The sequence below is a fragment of the Perissodus microlepis genome, chromosome 18 (assembly GCF_051167445.1).
Source record: "Perissodus microlepis isolate ML-2025 ecotype Zambia chromosome 18, ASM5116744v1, whole genome shotgun sequence".
In the NCBI taxonomy this organism is placed as follows: Eukaryota; Metazoa; Chordata; class Actinopteri; order Cichliformes; family Cichlidae; genus Perissodus; species Perissodus microlepis.
Genome location: NC_140478.1, coordinates 1,119,427 through 1,141,123, shown reverse-complemented (window position 1 = coordinate 1,141,123; position 21,697 = coordinate 1,119,427). Strand labels below are relative to the sequence as shown.

Genomic DNA, 21,697 nt, shown 5'->3' with positions numbered 1-21,697 from the left:
GAGAAAATGGAGCAAAACACCAAATTGGTGAAGAGGCAAGAAAGTGCAGCAGTGACAGTTGGCCTGTTACAACAGGGCCGCAAGGGAGAGATCGTTCAGCCGAGGACAGCAGGTACTCTTACTGCTGAAAACAAATTTTTGAACTCAGCTTTCCTAGCACAGTATATGGACCTCGCCATTTAGCAAACACCTTATGAGATCCAGATGTCAGAGAGAAGAAATCCAAAAAAACATTTCACATCAATCTTTTTTTTTTTTTTAAGCAAGATCTTGGAGAGGATTGTACATACCCAGCTGTTGGATTATTTGAATGACTCGCAACTGTCTGAAATCTTCCAATCTGGTTTTAAGCCCTTTCACAGCACAGAGACAGCTCTTGTTAAAGCTATGAATGACATTCTTGTTCCTCCTGATTGTGGTAAATATGCTGTGCTTGTGTTATTGGACATGACAGCTGCATTTGACACAGTGGACCACGACCTGCTGATCTCCCACTTACACCACTGTGTGGGAATTTCTGATTTAGCATTGTCATGGATAAAAATCATATCTTTCTGAAAGGAATTTTTGTGTTAAGCTGGGGCTGGCCGCTTCCTCTGTGGCCCCTCTGCTTTGGGGTGTGCCCCAGGGATCTATCCTTGGGCCATTATTTTTCTCGCTGTATTTACTCCCTCTTGGTGCGATTTTTCGTAAAAACGGAGTGTCATTTCATTTGTATGCCGATGACTGTCAGCTTTACTTACCTTTTAGTCATTTGGATACCTCACCATGTCAATCACTGCTTGACTGTCTTAGCGATATTAAATTATGGATGGCAAATAATTTTCTGAATTTTAATGATCGCAAAACGGAAGCAATTTTATATGGCCCGCATCGTTCTACTGATTCTCCAGATGTTGATTTTGGTGATTTGACCTCCCATCTGAAAAGTTCAATCACTAATCTTGGTGTTAAACTTGATTCCGCACATACTTTTGAAGGTCATGTAAATGGGGTGGTAAAATCAGCTTTTTATCGCCTCAGACGCCTATCGAAGGTTAAGCCTTTCCTTTTCAAACGCAATTTGGAAACTCTTATTCATGCTTTTATCACCTCACGTCTGTCCATCCATCCATCTTCATCCGCTTTATCCGAGGCCGGGTCGCGGGGGCAGCAGCCTAAGCAGAGAGACCTCCCTCTCCCCAGCCACCTCCTCCAGCTTATCCGAGGGAACACCAAGGCGTTCCCAGGCCAGCCGAGAGATATAATCTCTCCAGCGTGTCCTGGGTCTGCCCCGGGGCCTCCTCCTGATGGGACATGCCCGGAACACCTCACCCAGGAGGCGACCAAAAGGCATCCTTGTGCGCCCAGGAGGCATCCTGGGCGCACAAGTCCATGCAATAGTCAAGTCCATACAATAGTCCATCCTCACGTCTGGACTATTGTAATTCCCTTTTAATGGGGGTTCGGTCGGGCACCTTGTCACGCTTGCAGTTAGTGCAAAATGCGGCGGCACGATTTTTAACCGGTAGTAGGAAATTCGATCACATCACTCCGGTTCTGGCTTCCTTGCATTGGCTTCCCATTGAATTTAGGGTTTGTTTTAAAGTCCTATTATTGGTTTTTAAATCTTTAAACGGTTCTGATTTGCTGAAGCCACACGATGCTCTGGAATAGCCTTCCCCTCCATATTAGACAAGCGTCATCAGTCCAGGTCTTTAAGTCCAGATTGAAAACCTGTTTTTATTCCCTGGCTTTTAACTCTGTAGGAAACTGACACCTTCTTATTTATTTTATGGTATTTTTAATTTGGTAGTTGTTTTGATCTGTGTTGTTCAGCACTTTGGTCTGCCTGGTGTGTTCTTAAAGTGCTATACAAATAAACGATGATGATGATGATCATCATCATCATCATCAATCTGCTAAATAAATGGAAAACCCGGGATGGCTGAGGAGGAATTTACACGTGTTGGGCTTAACTTTGTTTCTCTTGACCTCTCCCATCTCTCTGTAACTCAGCAGGAAGAATTGCGTGCCATTATTCCACAACATCTTTTTCAGGAGAAACCTGGGGCGACAAACCTTACGGAGCATGGCATCTTCCTGAAAGAGAGTACACCAATAAGGCAGAGAATGTACAGGATAAAAAAAATAAATTGGAAAAGTTTTGGAAAAGGAGGTAGCTCTGATGTTCGAGTTGGGGGTTATTGTAAAGGAAGCACTCAAAACATGCAGTTATTCTAATTGGGCGTTCTTAAAGTCAGCAAAGAGGCACAGAAAAGAAGATCAGACACCAGCGAGGGAGGATAAGAAAGACAGACGCAACAACATTGTCATCCCCTATGTAGCCGGTGTATCAGAGAAACTCAGGAGAGTTTTCTCCAAGCATGACATCCCGGTGTACTTCAGACCCAGCAACACACTCAGACAAAAACTGGAAAGAAAGACAAAACTCCAAAACACAAACTTAACAATGTGGTGTATGCTGTACAGTGCAGCGAGGAATGCCCAGACCTCTACATCGGAGAGACCAAACAGCCACTTCACAAGCGCATGGCACAACATAGAAGCTCCACAGGACAAGACTCAGCAGTCCATCTGCATCTTAAGGTCAAAGGTCACTCTTTCGAGGATGCCAATGTTCACATTTTGGACAGAGAGGACAGATGGTTTGAAAGAGGAGTGAAAGAAGCCATCTATGTCCACTGTGAGCGACCATCTTTGAACAGAGGCGGTGGTTTACGACACCAACTGTCTGCCATCTATAATCCAGTTTCGAGTTCCCTCCCCAGACGCCTTAACGCCCACTCACATCCTGGGCCATCTGACCTCAGGAATTTGCATGATAAGGTAGAGCCAGGTTTCACAATGAGCTCACCCGAAACTCTGGCTGATTGTGACCCACACCCAGTTTCACACCTTGGCTCAGGCGATTAGAGGATCATCAGGGGGTCCTTTTGTCCTTCTGTGGGGGGAAACTCCCACTAGGTTTAAATCTGGGACCCTCCGCCATTTGACCTTAGAACTGAAGAAGCTTCTCGGATGAGAGGTGAAACGTCTTCAAGCAACTTAAAGAAGTCCAGACGCTTTTCTTTGCAAGCTCCTTTGACTATGTTATCTTATCTTATTCAGAGAGTGGTCAGGGCAGCACAGAAGATCATCGGCTGCCCTCTCCCCTCCCTGATGGACGTTTATTCCTCCCACGTCCTCAGCAGAGCAGCAAACATAATCAAGGACAGCTCCCACCCTGGATTTGACCTGTTCAACCTGTTTCGGCCTCAGGGAGGCGCTACAGGTGCATCAGCGCAAAGACTGACAGACAAAAGCCATAACCTCCCTGGACTCACACAAGCACTGATAAACACAGTTTCACCCCCAATACATGGATTTCCCTCTTTAAACCAGTAGAAACCACCACTGTGCAATACTTGATTTTATGTGCAATAACCCAAACTGGAAATACACAACACTATTTATTTAAGTATTTATTTCCTTTTTTTCTCCAGATTGTTGTTTCTCATTGTATTGTCTTGATGCATTCACAATCATCCAGGTAAGTAAATCTCCAAAGACTGATTCTGTTCATCTGGACAGAATCGCTACATCCAGATGAACAGAATCAACCTTTGGAGTTTTTCATTGTACATCTGTAGAGTGACAATAAACGCATTCTATTTTATTCTATTTTGCAACTCTGTCTTAAAGCAGGCCCTCTACTCTCCCTCATTCCATGTTCTGGCTTTGTCTTGGCCTTCGGAGGCCTTGAACTTTAATACAGACACTCCTTTCTCTCCTGACCTTTGCCAAACTCTCAGCCCTGTCACAGGCTCTCTGCTCTGTGCTGGCAATCAGCAGCCTGCACATTAGAGCAGGCTCTTCTCACTCCTTGCACATCAGCTTTGAATCTATCAAAGGCTCTCCTTCTCTCTCTTAACTTCAGCCTGTTTAAATGTTTTATCTCAGTGTCTCTGTGCCCTCCTGGCCTCCAATGGCCCTTGAGCCTTTTTGCAATCTCTACTCTGCTTTGAACTACTCCTTTGCTTTCCAGACCTCTTGTAATACTGCTAACATTCATGGGTTCCATACCCATAGGTCAAAATTTCCTGCCATATGTCTATGTTTCAGGTTGAGTCTCCACCATCTTGGGCCTTCCCAAGGTGTGGAGGCCTGTCTCCACCCACCACACTCCCTGCTCAGCACTCCCTGAAGTCACACATCTGCTGCTTCCCAGGTCTTGGCAGAAAAATCCACTTTCCCACGCTGTCAAGCTGGTTGTTAAAAATCACTGCCAGCTTATGCAGAGTGTCTTTACAGACAGCAATTCACCAAGCTTCCTTTCTTTGGCCAAGCTAGGTGCCACAGAGCAGAGGTGGGCATCTCAACTGGCGGCATTCATCTTTGAAATGAGATATCGTAGTAACAAGAAGAAAATGCAGCTGCTCTTTCTTGACAGCATGAGTCTAGCTCCAGCTTGGCAAAATGTGTGTTGCTCAGGACTTTTGTTCCAATCCCGCATCAGCAGGAATCATGTCCAGGACTGGTGCCACCTGCAACTCAGAGAAACCAGGGCCTTCCCATCACATTCTCTTGGAGATATTTGTACCCTACAGGAGGCTGATCCACTGCTGTGGGATTTGCTATGTCAGTGTTACCATTTGGTAGAGAAAGATGGGATACTCTATTGCCGGATGTAACCACTGACTCATTTTAAATAGTTTAGGACAGCCAAACTACGGACCAGTTGCTAGGTTCGGCAGGGCTACAATAGAAAGCGAGGCGAATACGGAATGAAATGGCTGGAGACAGGAATTTGAGCAGCAACGGTTATTATTTTGCACAAAAATGAAATAAACAACACAAATTCCACATTGACAGTAGTAATGGTAATAATGACAATAATAAGAATAAGAATAAGCCGGCAAAACAAAAATAACCCCAAAAATAGTCCCTTTGAGCTCAATGTTCAATTGTCTTTTTGTCTTTGGTCATTTGTCAAGTCAAAAATTCTTAGTCTAGTTCTTTTTCTCTTTCGTTTGTGTGTTACCACTTGGGAGTCTCCGTCGAGGAAGAAGAGTAAGTTCCTCTGAAAAGTTCAGTCCGGGCTCAGGCTCGCCATCTCCATCCGGAGAGAATCCATCATAATCCAGAATCTTAGTTTCTTCCACACGAAAGAAAAAACCTAACCTGCACAACAATATTAACATTATTGCACACAGCCAGCTCCGTTTCTTCTCTTGTATCACAGCTATAGCTTCAGTTCTTTATCTTTTCCACATTACCACAGTAATACATTACATGCATTCTTTGAATATATCTCTCGTTGTACATGAAATTATTTTAACCACACGTAAAACAACAAATGAATTTCTCGTTCTCTTTTCAACCATGAATTTGTGATTAATAGATATAAACAACAAGATAATACATTTTTCCCAATCATCCTTCAAGTATGCTAAACAAATTCTACCACAAACAGCATTTCCATCGTTTTTAAACAGCAAATTACCACTCCCGAATCGGTATGAACAGAAGAAACAACTTTTAGCAACAGACTAACACATTATTATTTTTTCAAACACATGGGCTCAACTCACCAAAATGTTAGAAAATTCCACACGAGCTATCCGTGGCCTGTCTCATCTACTTCCACGTGCGAAAAGATCTAGCTCATGTGAAATGGTGGTCTGGTGTTTCGGAAGACGGGGCTAAAACCACCTTCAACCAATGAAAAAGGCATTTACCCCTTGTGATCCGGCAACAGAAAAATAAAGTTTGCTGGAGGATCACACTTCCTTTTTTCAAAATAAATGTTTCTTTTCAAAATAAAAGCATGAAAATACATTTATACAAATAAAGCGAAAACAAGAAAAAAATAACAAAGGCAGTTTTGTCTACCGGGCTTACTTCCTGATGGGGGCGAGGAAGTGCTCCAACTTGTCCTCCCAGAGGCTCTGAAGTCAGAGACTCTGAGACAGCTGGATCAGGAGCTTGTGTATTGTGCTTGTGTATTCACAGAATAAAAGGCTGCAGGGAAGGCTGGGGGTCGGAGTCGTTTGAGTACAGGTGCAGAGTTGCAGCCTGATCCGATCGGCTTCCCTTGCAAGTTAAAATGTTTGTCTTGCTTTGTTCACGGGTGATAAGTCTCTGAACCAGCGGGGCCTGCAAGCGCAGACCCAACAAGTACTGTTACTGGCCAAGGATGTCCTCTGATATCAAGCAGTAGGTTCAGGGTTATGAGCATTGTCAAATTGCAAAGGATTCGGGGCTGGTATCACATAGCTATATGGGCCATTTGTAATCCTCCAGCAGTGGACTTGAGAATGTCCTGGTTATGACTGATGTTTTCAGCAAATACACCGTTGAAGTCCTTACTCGAGATCAGCGGACTTCTACTGTAGCTCAGGTTCCTCTGACAGAGTGGTGTTCCTAGCCGCATCTACTCTGACCAAGGCAGGAATTTAGAGTTTGTTGATGCACCAGTTGTGTGAATTATACCAGGTAGCAAAGTCTCGTGCAATTCCATATCATCCAGTGAATAATGGACAGTGTGAATGGTTTAATAGAACCCTTCATAACATCTTGCACACCCTTCCATCATCCCAGAAACGGGATTAGTCTGTGCGTTTATGCACACATGCTCTTTTGTTATACCAGCACACCCCATCAGGGCACAAGGGAGTTGCCATTGTTCTTGTTTGGCTCTCATCCCAGGCTCCCCATTGACTTTCTTCTGGGTTGGGCTGCACTAGTGCCATCACCTCTTTACTCATTATCTACAGCTACATTTAATGAGCAGTACGGTGGCTTATTCTCAGCCCTGATTCACTTATTTTCAGCTGTTGTGGATAGGGCACCTGCACTTCTAGCAGCAGTTCAATATAGTGTCCTTAATTCTGGGGTAAGCAGCATTTGGCACTATTTTGCTACTGACTCCAAATTAGAATAAAACAACATGCTATATCTATTGTTATTTCCAGGATCTGACTGTTGCCAGCTAGAGCCTCTGTTCAGCGGTCAGTGTTGATTGTTTCAGTCCGGTCAAGTTGAGCGAAACACCTGCAGCAGCTGCTGTTTTGGGCACATCCTTTGGTTTTGTTTTGTTATTATTGCATCTTTTTATTTCCTAGAAGTGAAATTCATGCAACCGATCTCCTCCCTGTCATAGCCTCTCCCTCCTCACTCCAGGGGGTCATGCCCTCATCACTATCACCGCTGGGTCAGCGTGTAAATATCTAAATACCAAATACCTCAAACTGAATTCTGTACATCAGTGAATCATGTTCAATTCCTTCTAATGATATTTCCTTATTGAACTTAATACAGTTCCTAAATCTGCACCCACCCATAATACTCTTTCTCACAGAGGGCCTCACTCATAAAAAATGGGGGAAAAAAATGAACTCATAAATGCATTTACATTAGCAAATTAATTGGCAAGTTTTATTGCACAAACCAATATTGAAGAAGAAAATTCTTTATATTGATGCACGTTGCTCTTCTGGTCCTCCATATTGTCATGAATTCGACTGAGTGCAGGTAGGAAAGGACTCAAACGGAGGCAAAAAGTAAACTAAAAAAAAAGTCAGCTTTATTTGCTGAATGGCAAAACAATACAAAACTAGACCAGGACATATATAAACTGATACAGGTAGAGGCACACAGGGAAACACACAGCCATGAGGGAGAATGCAACACCGGACAGAGGGAGAGAGATCACACAGGGAACACAGCTGACGCCATAGAGGAAGCAAAACAAGACATGCTGAACACGGAAACACGAGACCTTCACAATAAAACTGCAAACAGAGGAACACAAGACTGACACATGAGTTTGACAGAGGGGTGGAGGAAAGGCAGAAGAGAGGGAGCAAGGGAATATGAGGGAGAGGGAAGACATGCCGGGCTGGGGAAACATGGATAAACATGGTGGACTGAAACCCAAGGAGGTCACAAGAACTTATACAAGCACATAAGCACAGACTCACAGAGGGTAAAGACACAAGGGGAAAACACTAAGTAATCAAGCAACTAAACAGGGAATATAAGAAACTCAAAACAGGATAACTAGGCACAAAAGAATAAACGTAAAACTAAAAAGGTGAACTTGTACATAAATCATAAGACAAAATGACAAAAACACAAGAAACCTCAAAATGCTGGGTCAAATGACGCAGACCATGACACATATATTCCACACTGGTGACTGAAGTGATGCTATAACTATGGAGTGTGTGATTTGATGTGTGAATTCTTACCTGCAGAATTGAGTGTGAATGCAAAGCCAGCATCCCCACTTGCCACTGTCCCACTTATTGGGCTTGCCTAACCTGCCTGCTACCACTGATGTACTATTTACTGATGATGTAAATGTAGCCACCCCTGTAACAACAAATGCCCAGCTAATCATAACTAAAAATGTCAGTTTCACCAGAGAATATCCAAAGGATGCTGTTAGTAATGTGCATCAGTTAGAAGAGCTTTTTGCTCAAATCCTCATAATCTACCTCACAAGCCACGGCACAAGTTACATCTACGAGTTCCACCAAACAAGGCTCCACCTCATTCTGAGGCACAGACAGACATTTCCAGACAAGGGGACCCCAACAGGTAGTGTGCTTAAAGGAGCTTTTCTTGGAACATGACAGTATCAGGCAAGACATGAAAACAGGGCGCTGTTAGAATGGTACTGCGCAAGGAATCCCAGTGGAAGGGGCTACATGAATAGGGACCAATGGAATCTTCAATACCCAGAATCCAGACTGATGGTAAAACAACTATTAGCTCAGTGTTCAAACATTCAGAAGAAGGAACTGCTCTCATGGCTCAATGTGAATATGCCTTTAGGAAACCAGACAAAACATGACATTAATCTACCTTGAAAATCTTTGATTGGCAGTATCCAGCCCATTAGAAAATGGTTAAAACTGACTCACTCCCAAACAGAGACAAAGATTCAGAGTGCCACCACTTCCCCACCTACACCACATTGTTTACCTCAGAGAGGAGCTGGAGGGAATGCTACAGTCTACAGCTGTCACTAAACCTTGAAGACGACATTCCTATTCAAAAAGTCTACAGGTCAGTCCCAAAGCTGTTGTTTAGTGAAGTAAAGGAGTGCATTCACAACCTCTTAGGTAAGGGCTGAATCATCACATCAAAGTCTCCTTATGCTGCCCCTGTTGTATGTGTTTACATGGCACATAATGCCTGCTGTTTATTGCATTGCCTATTGTGCAATAAACCAGAAAACCAAACCCTGACAGGCACCCACTGCCCTGTATCCAAAACCTGATTGACACACTGGGGGACCATTCCTGGTTCAGTATTCTTGATCAAGTAAAGGCTTACCACCTGTGATTTAACACAAAGGTTTCAAGGCATCTTGCAGGCTTTGTAACTCCCTGGGGGTCCTATAAGTGGGTTAGAATACCATTGGCCTCTCCAGTGTGCCTGCAGCCTTTAAGAGGCGTATGGAAGAGATGTTGGATGCATTCAGGGATGAATGCGGCATTCCCTATTTGAACGACATCCCCTGTTATGCCAAAACCTGTGAGGAGCATTTTGGGGGTCTTCACAAAGTTTTGAATCACTCCAGCATCACGAATTGAAGCTAAGGCCTGAAAAGTGTGAATTGTTTCTGTGCAGTTACTCAAGGCCAAAACTCCTCAGACTGGTGCTGATGTGGGACTCTTGGGCTTCCATCAGCTATTACCATAGCTACATCCAGGATTCTCACACATAGCAAAGCCTGTGCATGAACTTCTCTAGCATGTAACTAGCACAACCTCACCAGAAGAAACCCAAAGGCAGTCAGCTGTCCTCTGGTACTCCTGTGGAATGGGCTGGTGAACACCAGGGGTCACTAAAGCAACACACTGACATACTCACCCATCCTCCAGTCTTAGCCCACCCAGACTTCCACTTACCTTTCTTGCTACACACAGATGGTCCTTGGTGTGCACCGCGGATGACGTCAGTGTGCACACTGTGTCTGAGGAGGATGTGCGGAAGTGCTTCAGGAAGGTGAACGCACGCAAAGCTACTGGTCCAGACGGGATTCCCGCCCGCGTCCTCAAGTCATGCGCAGCCCAGCTGGCTGGAGTGTTTACACACATCTTCAACCTCTCCCTCTCCCTGTCTGTAGTCCCAGCCTGCTTCAAAATGGCCACCATCGTCCCTGCACCCAAATCCTCCACCATCTCCTCATTGAACGACTGGCGGCCTGTAGCCCTGACCCCCATCGTAAGCAAATGCTTCGAGAAGCTGATCAGGGACTTTGTTTGCTCTTCACTACCCGACTCACTGGACCCTCTACAGTTCGCATACCGCCACAACAGGTCCACTGATGATGCCATAGCCCTGACACCACATACTGCCCTGTCACACCTGGAGAAGAGAGACACGTATGTGAGAATGCTGTTTGTGGATTACAGCTCAGCATTCAATACCATCGTTCCCTCGAAGCTGGACAGGAAACTGCAGGATCTAGGACTGAGCAGCTCCCTCTGCAACTGGATCCTTAACTTCCTGTCTGACAGACGCCAAGTGGTCAGGCTGGGCAGCATCACCTCATCCCCCATCACACTGAACACTGGTGCACCACAGGGGTGTGTACTGAGCCCTCTCCTGTACTCACTCTACACCTACGACTGCACGGCCACTAACAGCTCCAACATCATTGTAAACAAACACTGAAATATACACTACAATGGGAAAGTACAAGAGGAAAAAAAGAGACCTCTACTCATGCCGGGCTCCTGGGAGGACAGCATGAGAACAGGAAACAAAAAAACTCCTCTGCACAAAAAGCACATAAATGTCCACAGCACAACATTATGGAACACGTGACAAGCCACAGGGTCGGGTGGGGGGTGAGGGGTAATCCGAAGCAAATACAGCAGCCATCCTGCCCAGCGCTACCATTCCAGCGCAGGCTCAGACCCGCTGTGTTCCCAGGAGGGAACAAGCATCAAAGGCGTTTGGAAAGGGAGGGGGGATGAGTGTGTGCATATCACTGTATATGTATGTGTGTGCGTGTCCAGAGTTCAGCTGAGACAGTGTCCTTCGCCCTGCCAGGCTAAGTAAACAGTCTTCCAGCCAACCCAGATGGCCTTGCATGGAATGGGAAGGAACAGACTAAACACAGTCGTTATCAGGGTGTTGTTGTTCGGCTCCAGCCTTGAGACCACAGCTGGCGCCAAAAGGGTATCCGTATGAAGTGATGGTGGTTTTTACTTTAGTGCAAACAACTCATATGAATTTCAAAGCCGTTCTAACAGTCCAACACTGGTCTCTCAATCTCCCGTTGGAGAGCCGCGAGCTTCTCCATGATGTTATCAAACTTGCGCTCTGTGATGTTGTCATTCTTGTGCTCAAAGAGCCGATTCTGAGAACTCACGACCACAGTGAGCCTCCCCAAGATGTAATCCAGTCTGCACTCAGAGATGTTATTCTCAGTATTCACGGCAGCCGTAAGCCTCTCAAAGATCTTATCCGTGCTGCACTCAATGCACCCCCATCGTTTCAATGGGAAGACAACCATCTCACCCGCAACGTCGCAAAGACAAAGGAGTTGATAGTGGACTTCCGGAGGTGCAGCACACATGCCCATCACCATCAACGGCGCTGCTGTGGAGAGAGTGAGCAGCTTCCAGTTCCTTGGTGTACATCTGGCTGAGGATCTTACGTGGTCAGTACACATAAACAAAACAGTGAAGAAGGCGCAGCAGCGCCTCTTCTTTCTCAGGAGACTGAAAAGATTCGGCATGAGTCTCCGCATCCTCAGGACCTTCTATCGCTGTGCCATTGAGAGCATCCTCACTGGATCCATCACCACCTGGTATGGCAACAGCACCGCTTACGACTGCAAAGCTCTCCAGAGAGTAGTGCGGTGCTCTGAACGGATAATTGGAGGTGAGCTTCCCTCCCTCCAGGACATCTACAGGAAGTGGTGCCTGAGGAAAGCGGGAAGGATCATCAAGGACTCCAGTCACCCCAGCCATAAACTGTTCAGACTACTTCCATCAGGAGGTTCTGCAGGTCCCGTACCAGCAGACTGAGAGACAGCTTCTTCCGAATCAGAATCAGAATCAGAATCAGAATACTTTATTAATCCCTGGGGGAAATTATTTTTTGTTACAGTGCTCCATTATAAACCAACATTAAGACAAGACAGACAATACGCTAACTAAGAATAGTACAATATATACATATATATACATACATAAGTCACTCATAAATAAATAAATAGCTGGAAAAGAAACGTGTATTTGTAGCAGTAACCAGTGTGTTAAGTGGATGCGTTGTACAGGGAGATGGCCACAGGCAGGAAAGATTTCCTGCGTCGTTCAGTGGTGCTTTATGGGTAATCTCAGTCTCTCACTGAACGAGCTCCTGTGACTGACCAGCATGTCATGGAGTGGGTGGGAGGTGTTATCCAACATTGTCTTTATCTTGGACAGCATCCGCCTCTCCGACACCACCTTGAGGGAGTCCAGCTCCATCCCCACAACATTACTGGCCTTACGGATTAGTTTATTAAGTCTGTTGGCATCTGCGACCCTCAGCCTGCTCCCCCAGCATGCAACAGCATAGAGGATCGCACTGGCCACAACAGACTCATAGAAAATCCTGAGCATTTTCTGGCAGATGTTGAAGGACCTCAGTCGCCTCAAAAAATAGAGACGACTCTGGCCCTTCCTGTAAAGTGCTGTGGTGTTTTTAGCCCAGTCCAGTTTATTGTCAATGTGTACTCCAAGGTATTTATAGTCCTCCACAATGTCAACACTGACCCCACTGACATCGAAATGCAGCTGATTGAACTGAAAAGCTCGACTCCGTGGGGGTCAAAGTTTGCAGAACTACGGACGCAGCTGGAATCCACAGCTGTGCGTGTTCATGGAGCTGCATGTTCACCTGCTGGACATCACTACCTGACAGGTTTAACTGTCTTCAGAAGATTGCAGCGGCCTTATTGACAGTGTTTAGCTCTACATATCTGTGTGAGCAGACTTTCTCTCACATGAAGAGTGTCCTCAGGTAGCCGTCTGAATGCTGGACACTCGGAGACCTGTGTCTCTGAGTGGGAGACCAGAGATCATATTAACATGTGTATCCCTGTATTAACAAAATATGCCATATTGGCCCAGTTTATTTTTCTTATCATTGTTGTGAGGACACCATAAATAGCATTTGCATTTTCTGTTGTTCAGTTCATTTGCTGTTATGGATAAAAAGTCTTTTTTTGTTTCAAAATAGCTGATAACTATTCGCTGATAGCTGCCAACATCTGTGAACAAATATAATTCTATAAAGTGGTTCTATATAGTGTGTAACTGTTAATATAGAGCGTTAAATTTATTGCTAATGCAATCATATGGCACACTGACTTCTGAGGGAATTTTAGATGCACTCATCATCAGAAAGGTTGCCGACCCCTGTAATAGACTATAGGGATCCATACACTGATATATATAACGGAACAAAAAGTTCACCTGCTTTTATAGCCGGAACTTTATAATGTGACACACAGAGGAAACAGAAGTCCTGGCGCTACGTCTAAGTTAGCCGCTTGTTGAAGCTGGAAAACGGTTACATTCGCGTATAACAGAGAAATATTTGAGCTGTCAAAGTAACGATGTGTTCCGTTGAGTATTTGCGAGAGTTTGTTAGCGAGAGACTAACGGCTGCTGCTGAAGAGATATTCGGAGTCTTTGTTAAAACGATGGTCCAGAATGAGGCCGAGATCAGTCAGCGCAGACTGCAGGATATCACTGTGAAGTTCCCCAAAATAAAGTTACACAGAATCGGTAGGTAACGCTCCGATGGTGTTAATGAACCCAGAGTGGTACTGCTATGTGTTTGAGTACTGGTGAGCTGATGGACGGCGCTACCGAGCATGCTCACGTCTGTGATGTGATTCTTAGGTAAGCGTTAGTGAGGTTTGGGGTGTGTCCAAATTCAGGGGCTGCATCCTTTAAAGGACCCGGCCTGCCCGTGCACGAAGGCCGGGAAGACCGGAAGTTAGCGGCTTCTGTAGGTCTCACCTAAGACGCGCGCCTCCTGTTGCCTAGCAACCGTGACAGTACCTCTTACACCCTTAGTGACCAGCATGCTCGACAGAAATAGAGAAAATCTTTATTTTATGACTTTTATTGGAGAAAATTGAGATGTTTCAGTGTCCTGTGATGATTCACCACAGCCATGGGCTGAGTCACTTTACCCAACGGTAATGTTAACTTCCTACATTATTAAGCCTGCAGCTATTGATTATTTTCTAATGATTATACCATCAATTAATTGAGTAATCTGATAAGAAATACTTTTGTCATATTAATGAGCAGTTATAAATATTCAAAAGAGAAAAAAAATGAATAGAATAAACTCCTCATTGGTTCCATTTTAGAAATTGCAATGTTTTAAACTACATACAACATCTATTTGTACGTGCCATATTTAATAAAAACAATTCTTGAAAGAAAACATTTTAAATAAATAAATAAATACATTTTTATTTATATAGCACCTTTCAAGACAGAATCACAAAGTGCTGCACATAAGATTACAAGTCATAAAAAGATTTAAAAAGAGAAAATAAAACAGGCAAAAAATTAACCAAAAGCAGTTTTAAAAAGGTGAGTTTTGAGTTGTTTTTTAAAAACAGCTACTGAGTCCGCAGTTCTTAATGTTTGGGGGAGAGAGTTCCACAGCCTCGGGGCCACAGTGGCAAAAGCTCTGTCACCCTTAGTTCTCCTCTTAGTATTTTTTATAGCAAGTAAGCCCTGATCAGATGACCTGAAAGACCTGCTGGGGACATCGGGCTGTAGCAGATCAAAGATGTAGGCAGGTGCCAGTCCGTGCACAGCTCTGTAGGTCAAGACCAGGATCTTAAAATCGACTCTAAATTTAACAGGAAGCCAGTGTAACTGAGATAATAACGGTGTCACATGTGAGTACTTGGAGGATTTTGTCAAAAGCCTAGCTGCAGCGTTTTGCACAACCTGCAGACGATCCAGAGAACCTTTGCTTAGACACATAAACAGCGAATTACAATAATCCAAGCGTGACGAAATAAATGCATGTATAGCAATCTCGAGTTCAGAGCGAGATAAAATCGGGCTTAGCTTAGCCACATTTCTTAAATGATAAAAACAAGACCGAACCAGAGATTTCACATGCCCATCCAATGTGAGACTCGAGTCAAAGGTGACACCTAAATTCCTGATAGAGGATTTAACATAAAGTGAGAGAGGACCAAGGGCTTTCACTATCTGCGATAGAAACCTATCAGGGGCGCATACGAGGACTTCGGTTTTCCCCTTCGGAAATTTGCAGCCATCCAACGTTTGATCAAATCTAAGCAATCATTCAGACGCTGAAGCTTAGACAAATCCTCGGGCATAAAAGAAACGTACAACTGAATATCATCAGCATAATTTTCTTAAATGCAAAAAAATATAAATAATCTCAAGTATGGTCAAAATCTATATGCAATCTAAAGGCAGGCATAAAAAAATTAGTGTTGAGGATTATTTATGATCACATTGCTTGATGAACCGTAGTCCTTCATCTCTCCCCTTGCAGCTGGACGCTTGCAGAGGGAAGTCAAAAATGGCAGCAAACATTTATCAAGTATCAGTTAACTTGCAAGGTGAAAACACAATTTTGAGTTCGAATTGCATGGACTTGTTTTATATGTTTTAAACAAAGAGAAAGGGGAAACGGGACATGGAATCCTGCTGATATGTTCAGGTTGTATGATATAAGCATGACAAAAACAGAACAGAAACTGGGTGAGTGTTTCTCCATTCACTGTCAGTCTTGTTATTTGTTGCTCTGTGCAGGATGAGAGCACAGTTAACTAAAACACAGCATGGTTAAGTTAGTCCTTTGTTTTATCTTGGGATAAGGCGGGGCCACAAATCCGAAATCAACTCTTTAAAGGGCCACACATTACACACCACTTTTTAGTTAGGATCGCTAATATGATGAGTATCACAGACACTCAGATTCATCCCATCACTGTCACTGACCACTAACACTACCATGCAGTGGTTTCTATCTTTTTGACATTACTCTAAGAACAAGATTTCTTAATCATCAATCATCCTCACGATTTAAATTTGTAACGCTCTCAACCCCCAGAATTAACAGAATTTGGACAAACTGCCTGAAATGCATTGACAGAGACATTTCAGGGATATAGACTCAGTCTGCGCTCCATATGGGTTAATTGTTAAACGCGTTAGTTGTGATGACGGCACATTAACGCTGACAGCACTAAAAAAATATAAAGTCCCCAATTTGGGATTTCTTTGGCTTTAAACCAAATAAAAGAGGTAAACCTAAGGATGTAACCAAAGTGGTGTGCCGCTTGTGCAGACGTATAGTGCAAGCAAAGCTCTCAAACACGACTAACTGGCATGAGCATGTACATGTCCACCATCCGGCTGAGTATGCTAGGCTATCACCAGCTTCTGCAGCTCTCTGAGGGGCATTTGCTCGCAGATTAAAGAGGGTGCTGTTAAAACAGCGGTATTATTTTTTTTCTGTTGACTTCTATGAGCTCCATCATGATTAGCAAACCTAGTCATGGGAAAATAAATAAATAAATCGCCCTTGTAAACACTATCGTCAATCGCCGATATATTGTCCAATTGCCCAACCCTAGGCTGATCATTTTCATTTCTATCACATGATGTGGCATCCTCTTGGTCCTAACACTCTATACTCCTTATCAGTATAGATCAGTGTTTCAGTACTAAGTATGAGTGTTTTTCTATCATCACACATGTAACCTTGTTTTGTCCCTTTGTCTCGATAGACCTCCCACAACAACTTGTCATTAATAATAAAGATGAGGCTCTTGTAGAGCAGCAGCAGCACTGTAACCAGGAGAGGAACTCCAGATTGGTCCAGGAGGAAGCAGAGCCTCTCCTGATAAAAGAGGAGCAAGGGGAAGACTGTTCCAGTAAGCTGCTTGTATTAACCAGCACCTTTATGGTGACTTTAACTAAATAGGAGTGCTTGATGAACCCGACCCAAACGTTAACCAGTTCCTCTCTCAAACTTGTCCTGTAGTGGACACCAAAGACCAGCAAGGAACTAAACATGTAGAAATGGGATCAACCACCAATGAGGAGCTGAAGCCAAAGAAGAAATGTCACAGAACCAAAAATTACAATGTGGACATCTCTCCCATGTCAGGGAGTCACTGTAACATGGACACAGGTAAGAAATCTGTACATATAACGATCGCTCCCAAGGCCCGGCCCCGGACAAGCAGCAGCAGGATTATAACCATGTTTAAGCTCAACTTTTAAAATATCAAGTATTAAGTGTCTTTGGTGCCTAGATGAAAATCAGTCAGAGTGTAGCAATTAGACATTTGGTGCTTTTCTAAACAAATGTTCTTGCTGTTCAAGAATTGGACGACTTGTTCCTGTAGTGTTTCTCTCTAAATGCTGCGTCCTCATCACCAGCTGTAGCCCTGGCATAGCTGCAGTGTGTCCAACCCAGTGAGAATAAGATCATCAGGGTTATTGAACGGGAATATTGCTCATCAATCCTTTGTTCAGTTCAATCTACTGATCCCTTTGACTGTGGCCTCCTCCGTTAGGCTCATGAGGTTAACCTGCTGGTTTACACTGTGCTGACCACAACTAAGAAGCTCACGTCTTGGTTTCTTAGACATGTTTCGTTTTGTTTTTCAGTCAGAGAAAACAAAATATCTACAATATTAAGTCAGGGTTAGAGGAACATTTCTCTGTAGCCACCACGTCACCATACGCTTCCCAGAAACCCCAAATGGTCAAAAGTAGAATTATAACATCACCGTACTCTCAGCAATATTCAAATTTTAAGTAGATGGTTCAACAAAAATGTGTTGATTCAGGAAGGACATTTGAGCCCCTTCATACGCAGAGAAAAGCTAGTTGGAAAACACTGGCAGCCATCTTGAAAACCCATCTTGTGGTTTGTTGTAGGTTCATGTTCAAATTTCTGTCCACTGTTCACTCTTTGTGTCTCTTTGTAAGTAGTAAGTAAGTGAGGTTTATTTATTAAGCGCTTTTTGTAGACAGGCAGTCACAAAGTGCTGTACACAAAGGTTACAATAAAGAAAACATTAAGTAATAAAATAGAAAATATAAACAATGCAAATTCAAAACAATTCAGAAGTGTTGATTAACAGAAGGCCTGTTTAAATAATAAAGTTTTAACTGCTTTTTAAAGGATTCCACAGAGTCAACCAAACGTAACTGTGGTGGTAAACAGCCTTGGTGCCACAGACTGAAAGGCTCCGCCCCCTTTCGTCTTCAGTCGTGTTCGGGGAGCAACCAACAAGCTCTGAGCCTGTGAGCAGAGACAACGAGCAGCAGAGTATTTTATAAGAAGCTTGGATAAATAATCTGGGGCCATTTAGTGCTCTGTGTGTTAAAACAAGAATGTTATCATCTATTGGGAGCCAGTGTGAAGAATATAAAATGGACTACAGTTAGCCAGAATTCATTTGTTTACATGTGACCAGCTGATAATAGTTAAACTGTCTTTGTCCGGCCTGGCTTTCTGCTTCAGGCTTCGTGTGCGCTCACATAAAATCACATAAAATCATACACAGATTACTCCAATCAGAAACTTTATCAGATGAAAATAATAAAATGTTGATTAAAGATCTGTACAGAATATAAAAAAATGTGTTGCAAATAAGAGAAAATTCATTCTGCAGGGAGTCATTCATCTTGGGATTTTTAGCGCGAAGCAGTAAAATAAATATTTCAACTCAAGTTGATTGTGTTAATCCTGCTGTTTATTTTTAAAATGACAGCTACACATTAGAGCGCTGAAGTTTGAACTAAAACATCTACCCTAACCTGGACCTACAGCATACTGCACACCAAACAGCTTCAGCTGAACCTTAAGTGAAACCTGAACCCACTCCGTTGGCCATCACAAAATTTGCTTAGATGTTCATTTGTATATGAATACAGTACTGACTGTTTTTATGTGCCACTTTGTCTCTCCAGACCAGCTCCAGCAATATGTCTGCAAGGAGGAGGTTCTCGAGGACTTGTACCTCTTTAACCTGGAGAACTCTGGTCTGGATCAACAGGACGTTGGATCGGCTAAGATTAAGGAAGAATGGACAGAACTTTGCACAAGTCAGGAGAGACAGGAGCTTGTAATTGACCAGGAAACCAATCCATTAACAGTAATTTATGAGGAAAAAAACTACTGCCAGCCGAAACCAAGCAGTCACCTGCTCCTCTCTCACAACTCTCTACATCAAAAAAGAACGTCCACAGATGAGAAACCATATTCTTGCAACACTTGTGGGAAAAGATTTAAATATGCATCAAAGCTAAAAATACACACGAGCATTCACACAGGTGAGAAGCCATTCTCGTGTGACGCATGTGGGAAAACATTCAGGAGAAAGGATAACTTGTTGGTCCATATAAGAACTCACACCGGTGAAAAGCCATATTCCTGCAGCATTTGTGGGAAAGCGTTTAGAGACAGCTCAAATCTGATATATCACATTAGATTTCACACAGGTGAGAAGCGATACTCGTGTGAAACATGTGGGAAAAGATTTTATCATAAAGGCAATTTAACGGTGCACATGGCGACGCACACAGGTATAAAACCTTACCACTGCAAGATTTGTGGAAAAAGATTTGCTTGCTTAGCAAACTTGAAAATTCATGCAAGGACTCATACGGGTGAGAAGCCATATTCTTGTGCGACATGTGGCAAAACTTTTAGTCAGAGTACAAATCTGAAATTCCACACAAAAATCCACACAGGCGAGAAGCCGTATTCCTGTAAAACATGTGGAAAAAGTTTCATTCAAATGAGGGATTTGACCGTGCACATAAGGACTCACACGGGTGAGAAGCCCTACTCCTGTGTAACCTGTGGTAAGAGCTTCAGTCAGAACAGTCATTTGAATGTCCACATGAGAACTCACACAGGTGAGAGGCCATATTCTTGCAAAACTTGTGGTAAGACTTTCAGTCAAAATAGTCATTTGACTGTCCACATGGGGTCTCACACAAGTGAGAGTTCTTGCAAAGCATTTGCAAAAACTTTTAGTCAAAATGAGAACTCACACAGCTGAGAGGCAGCACCTTTGCAAATCTAGCAAAGGTTTCAGTTTCATGTCAGCAGTTAGCAAAGAATCACATTAAACTGGATCTCTACACCGTTAGCTTCTTTACTTGAATCTGTGGAACATGCCAATGACAGCAGAGTTTGACAGGCATAAAAGAGTATTTTGCACCAACAAGGAGCTATTAGCTAAAAAAGTAGCGCAGTGTGTCCTTAAATAACTTGAAACTACACAAGAAAGTGTGGCAGTAATAGGGTGACTGTCAAGCAGCCATTCTTAGAAAGGAACACTTCAAGGATGCTAAATTACACAAGAACTAGATTGAAAATCAGCAGCAGCAGGGCATTTGGGGTGAGACTCCAAACCTTGGGTCAAAAGTCATACATGCATACAGGAGAGGGTAACAAAAGCCAGTTTATACAGCCGTATGTAAAACATGGTGGAGGCTCTGTGGTGATTTGGAGCTGCGTTTCAGGCAGTGGTGTAAGGGATCTTGTGTGGGATCATCTTATAAACCTTTTAAAACATGGCTATACACTGAAGCCATTGTATGTAAATATGTATATACATCTGTATATACATATGTATATACCAGTATGGTACATGTACTGTATTGGTCCCAGTGTTGGTCATAGTGTGAGTTGTCACTGTGTGCTAAATTTGTATTCAAATACTAACTGAAAAGTGTGTCAATCTTGGAAACATCTTGTTTCTGTTTTTTTGTGAGTTCTGAACCGTTTTGTCCCACTTTGTTCCAGACTTTGAGTATAACATTAAAACTTGATTTGTGTCAAAACTGCCTTTTAAACTAACTTCCTTTTGTCAACGAGGTTTCAATATTTACTTCCTTTTCTGATGGACTGACTTCAAATCTTTCTTTCTGTGTTTCAAAACAACACTGGATACAAATTCATGTGACCATTAAGTTCTGTACGGTCAACATACACTGATACTAATGCAAACGGAAAACGTAACATTCACGGGGGTCCAATAAAAATAAACACTATGTAGGAAAATCAAGCAAACTGGGATTTATAATAAATCATCCTGAAATAAACCCCGTATGTGTGACGATGTTTGTGCAAATCTTTGTTCAGATTGGCCCAGCCGTTAAGGAGGAGATGGGGTACGTACAGATGTGTACGTGCATACTTTGTGATTAGGGCCGGCTCTACGCTGGGGCAAGAGGGGGCAGCGGCCCCTTAAACAAACATCCTGCCCCGTTAAGTCAAACTTTTAGACGTTGAAGGACAATAATAGATTTCCCACAAACTGAATATGGACAAGGTTTAGTACATTTACTACAGTAGCTCTCGTTCGCTCTTTTCCTCCGTACTCTGTGTGCAGGCTCACACAGCACTCAGCAGAGATCCCTCCCCCCAGCTAAGCATCCAATCACTGTCAGTATGCAAATGAGCCTGCGTCAGGTTTCTCAGTAGGCAGGGTAGAGCAAAATGAAGCAGCAAATCTCTGTCGTCTCGTGAGATAATTAACTAAAAAATACATCTATGTTTGTACAGTGTGTGACTATTGTTTCAGTACAGAAGTGTTTCTCTCTGTGAGCCTGTCTGCTGCACAGAGACGACTGGAGGACCTGTGTCTGTCAGA

The 21,697-nt window shown here is 43.3% G+C and overlaps 1 protein-coding gene and 1 long non-coding RNA gene across 2 annotated transcripts; one reads left to right on the top strand and one right to left on the bottom strand.

Moving 5' to 3' along the window:
- Positions 1-1,760: 1,760 nt before the first annotated feature.
- Positions 1,761-5,723, bottom strand: LOC146366446 (uncharacterized). The gene is made up of 2 exons (XR_014797485.1): positions 5,574-5,723; positions 1,761-5,163 (listed from the first exon to the last, which is right to left on the bottom strand). It is a non-coding gene; the product is annotated as an uncharacterized LOC146366446 (long non-coding RNA).
- Positions 5,724-13,491: 7,768 nt separating this feature from the next.
- LOC146366445 (uncharacterized) lies at positions 13,492-20,885 on the top strand. Its single transcript, XM_084911251.1, has 4 exons — positions 13,492-13,787; positions 16,802-16,948; positions 17,059-17,208; positions 19,002-20,885. Exons 1-4 carry the CDS (start codon positions 13,616-13,618, stop codon positions 20,096-20,098), a joined length of 1,566 nt encoding a protein of 521 aa, XP_084767377.1. The 5' UTR covers positions 13,492-13,615; the 3' UTR covers positions 20,099-20,885.
- Positions 20,886-21,697: the final 812 nt, after the last annotated feature.

What these genes read in the sequence shown, in the direction of transcription:
- LOC146366445 (XM_084911251.1), top strand. Translation starts at nt 13,616, where the DNA reads ATGTGTTCCGTTGAGTATTTGCGAGAGTTTGTTAGCGAGAGACTAACG. An exon ending in AATAAAGTTACACAGAATCG is followed by an intron (nt 13,788 to 16,801) that starts GTAGGTAACGCT and finishes TTGTCTCGATAG; the next exon opens with ACCTCCCACAACAACTTGTC. An exon ending in GCAAGGGGAAGACTGTTCCA is followed by an intron (nt 16,949 to 17,058) that starts GTAAGCTGCTTG and finishes CTTGTCCTGTAG; the next exon opens with TGGACACCAAAGACCAGCAA.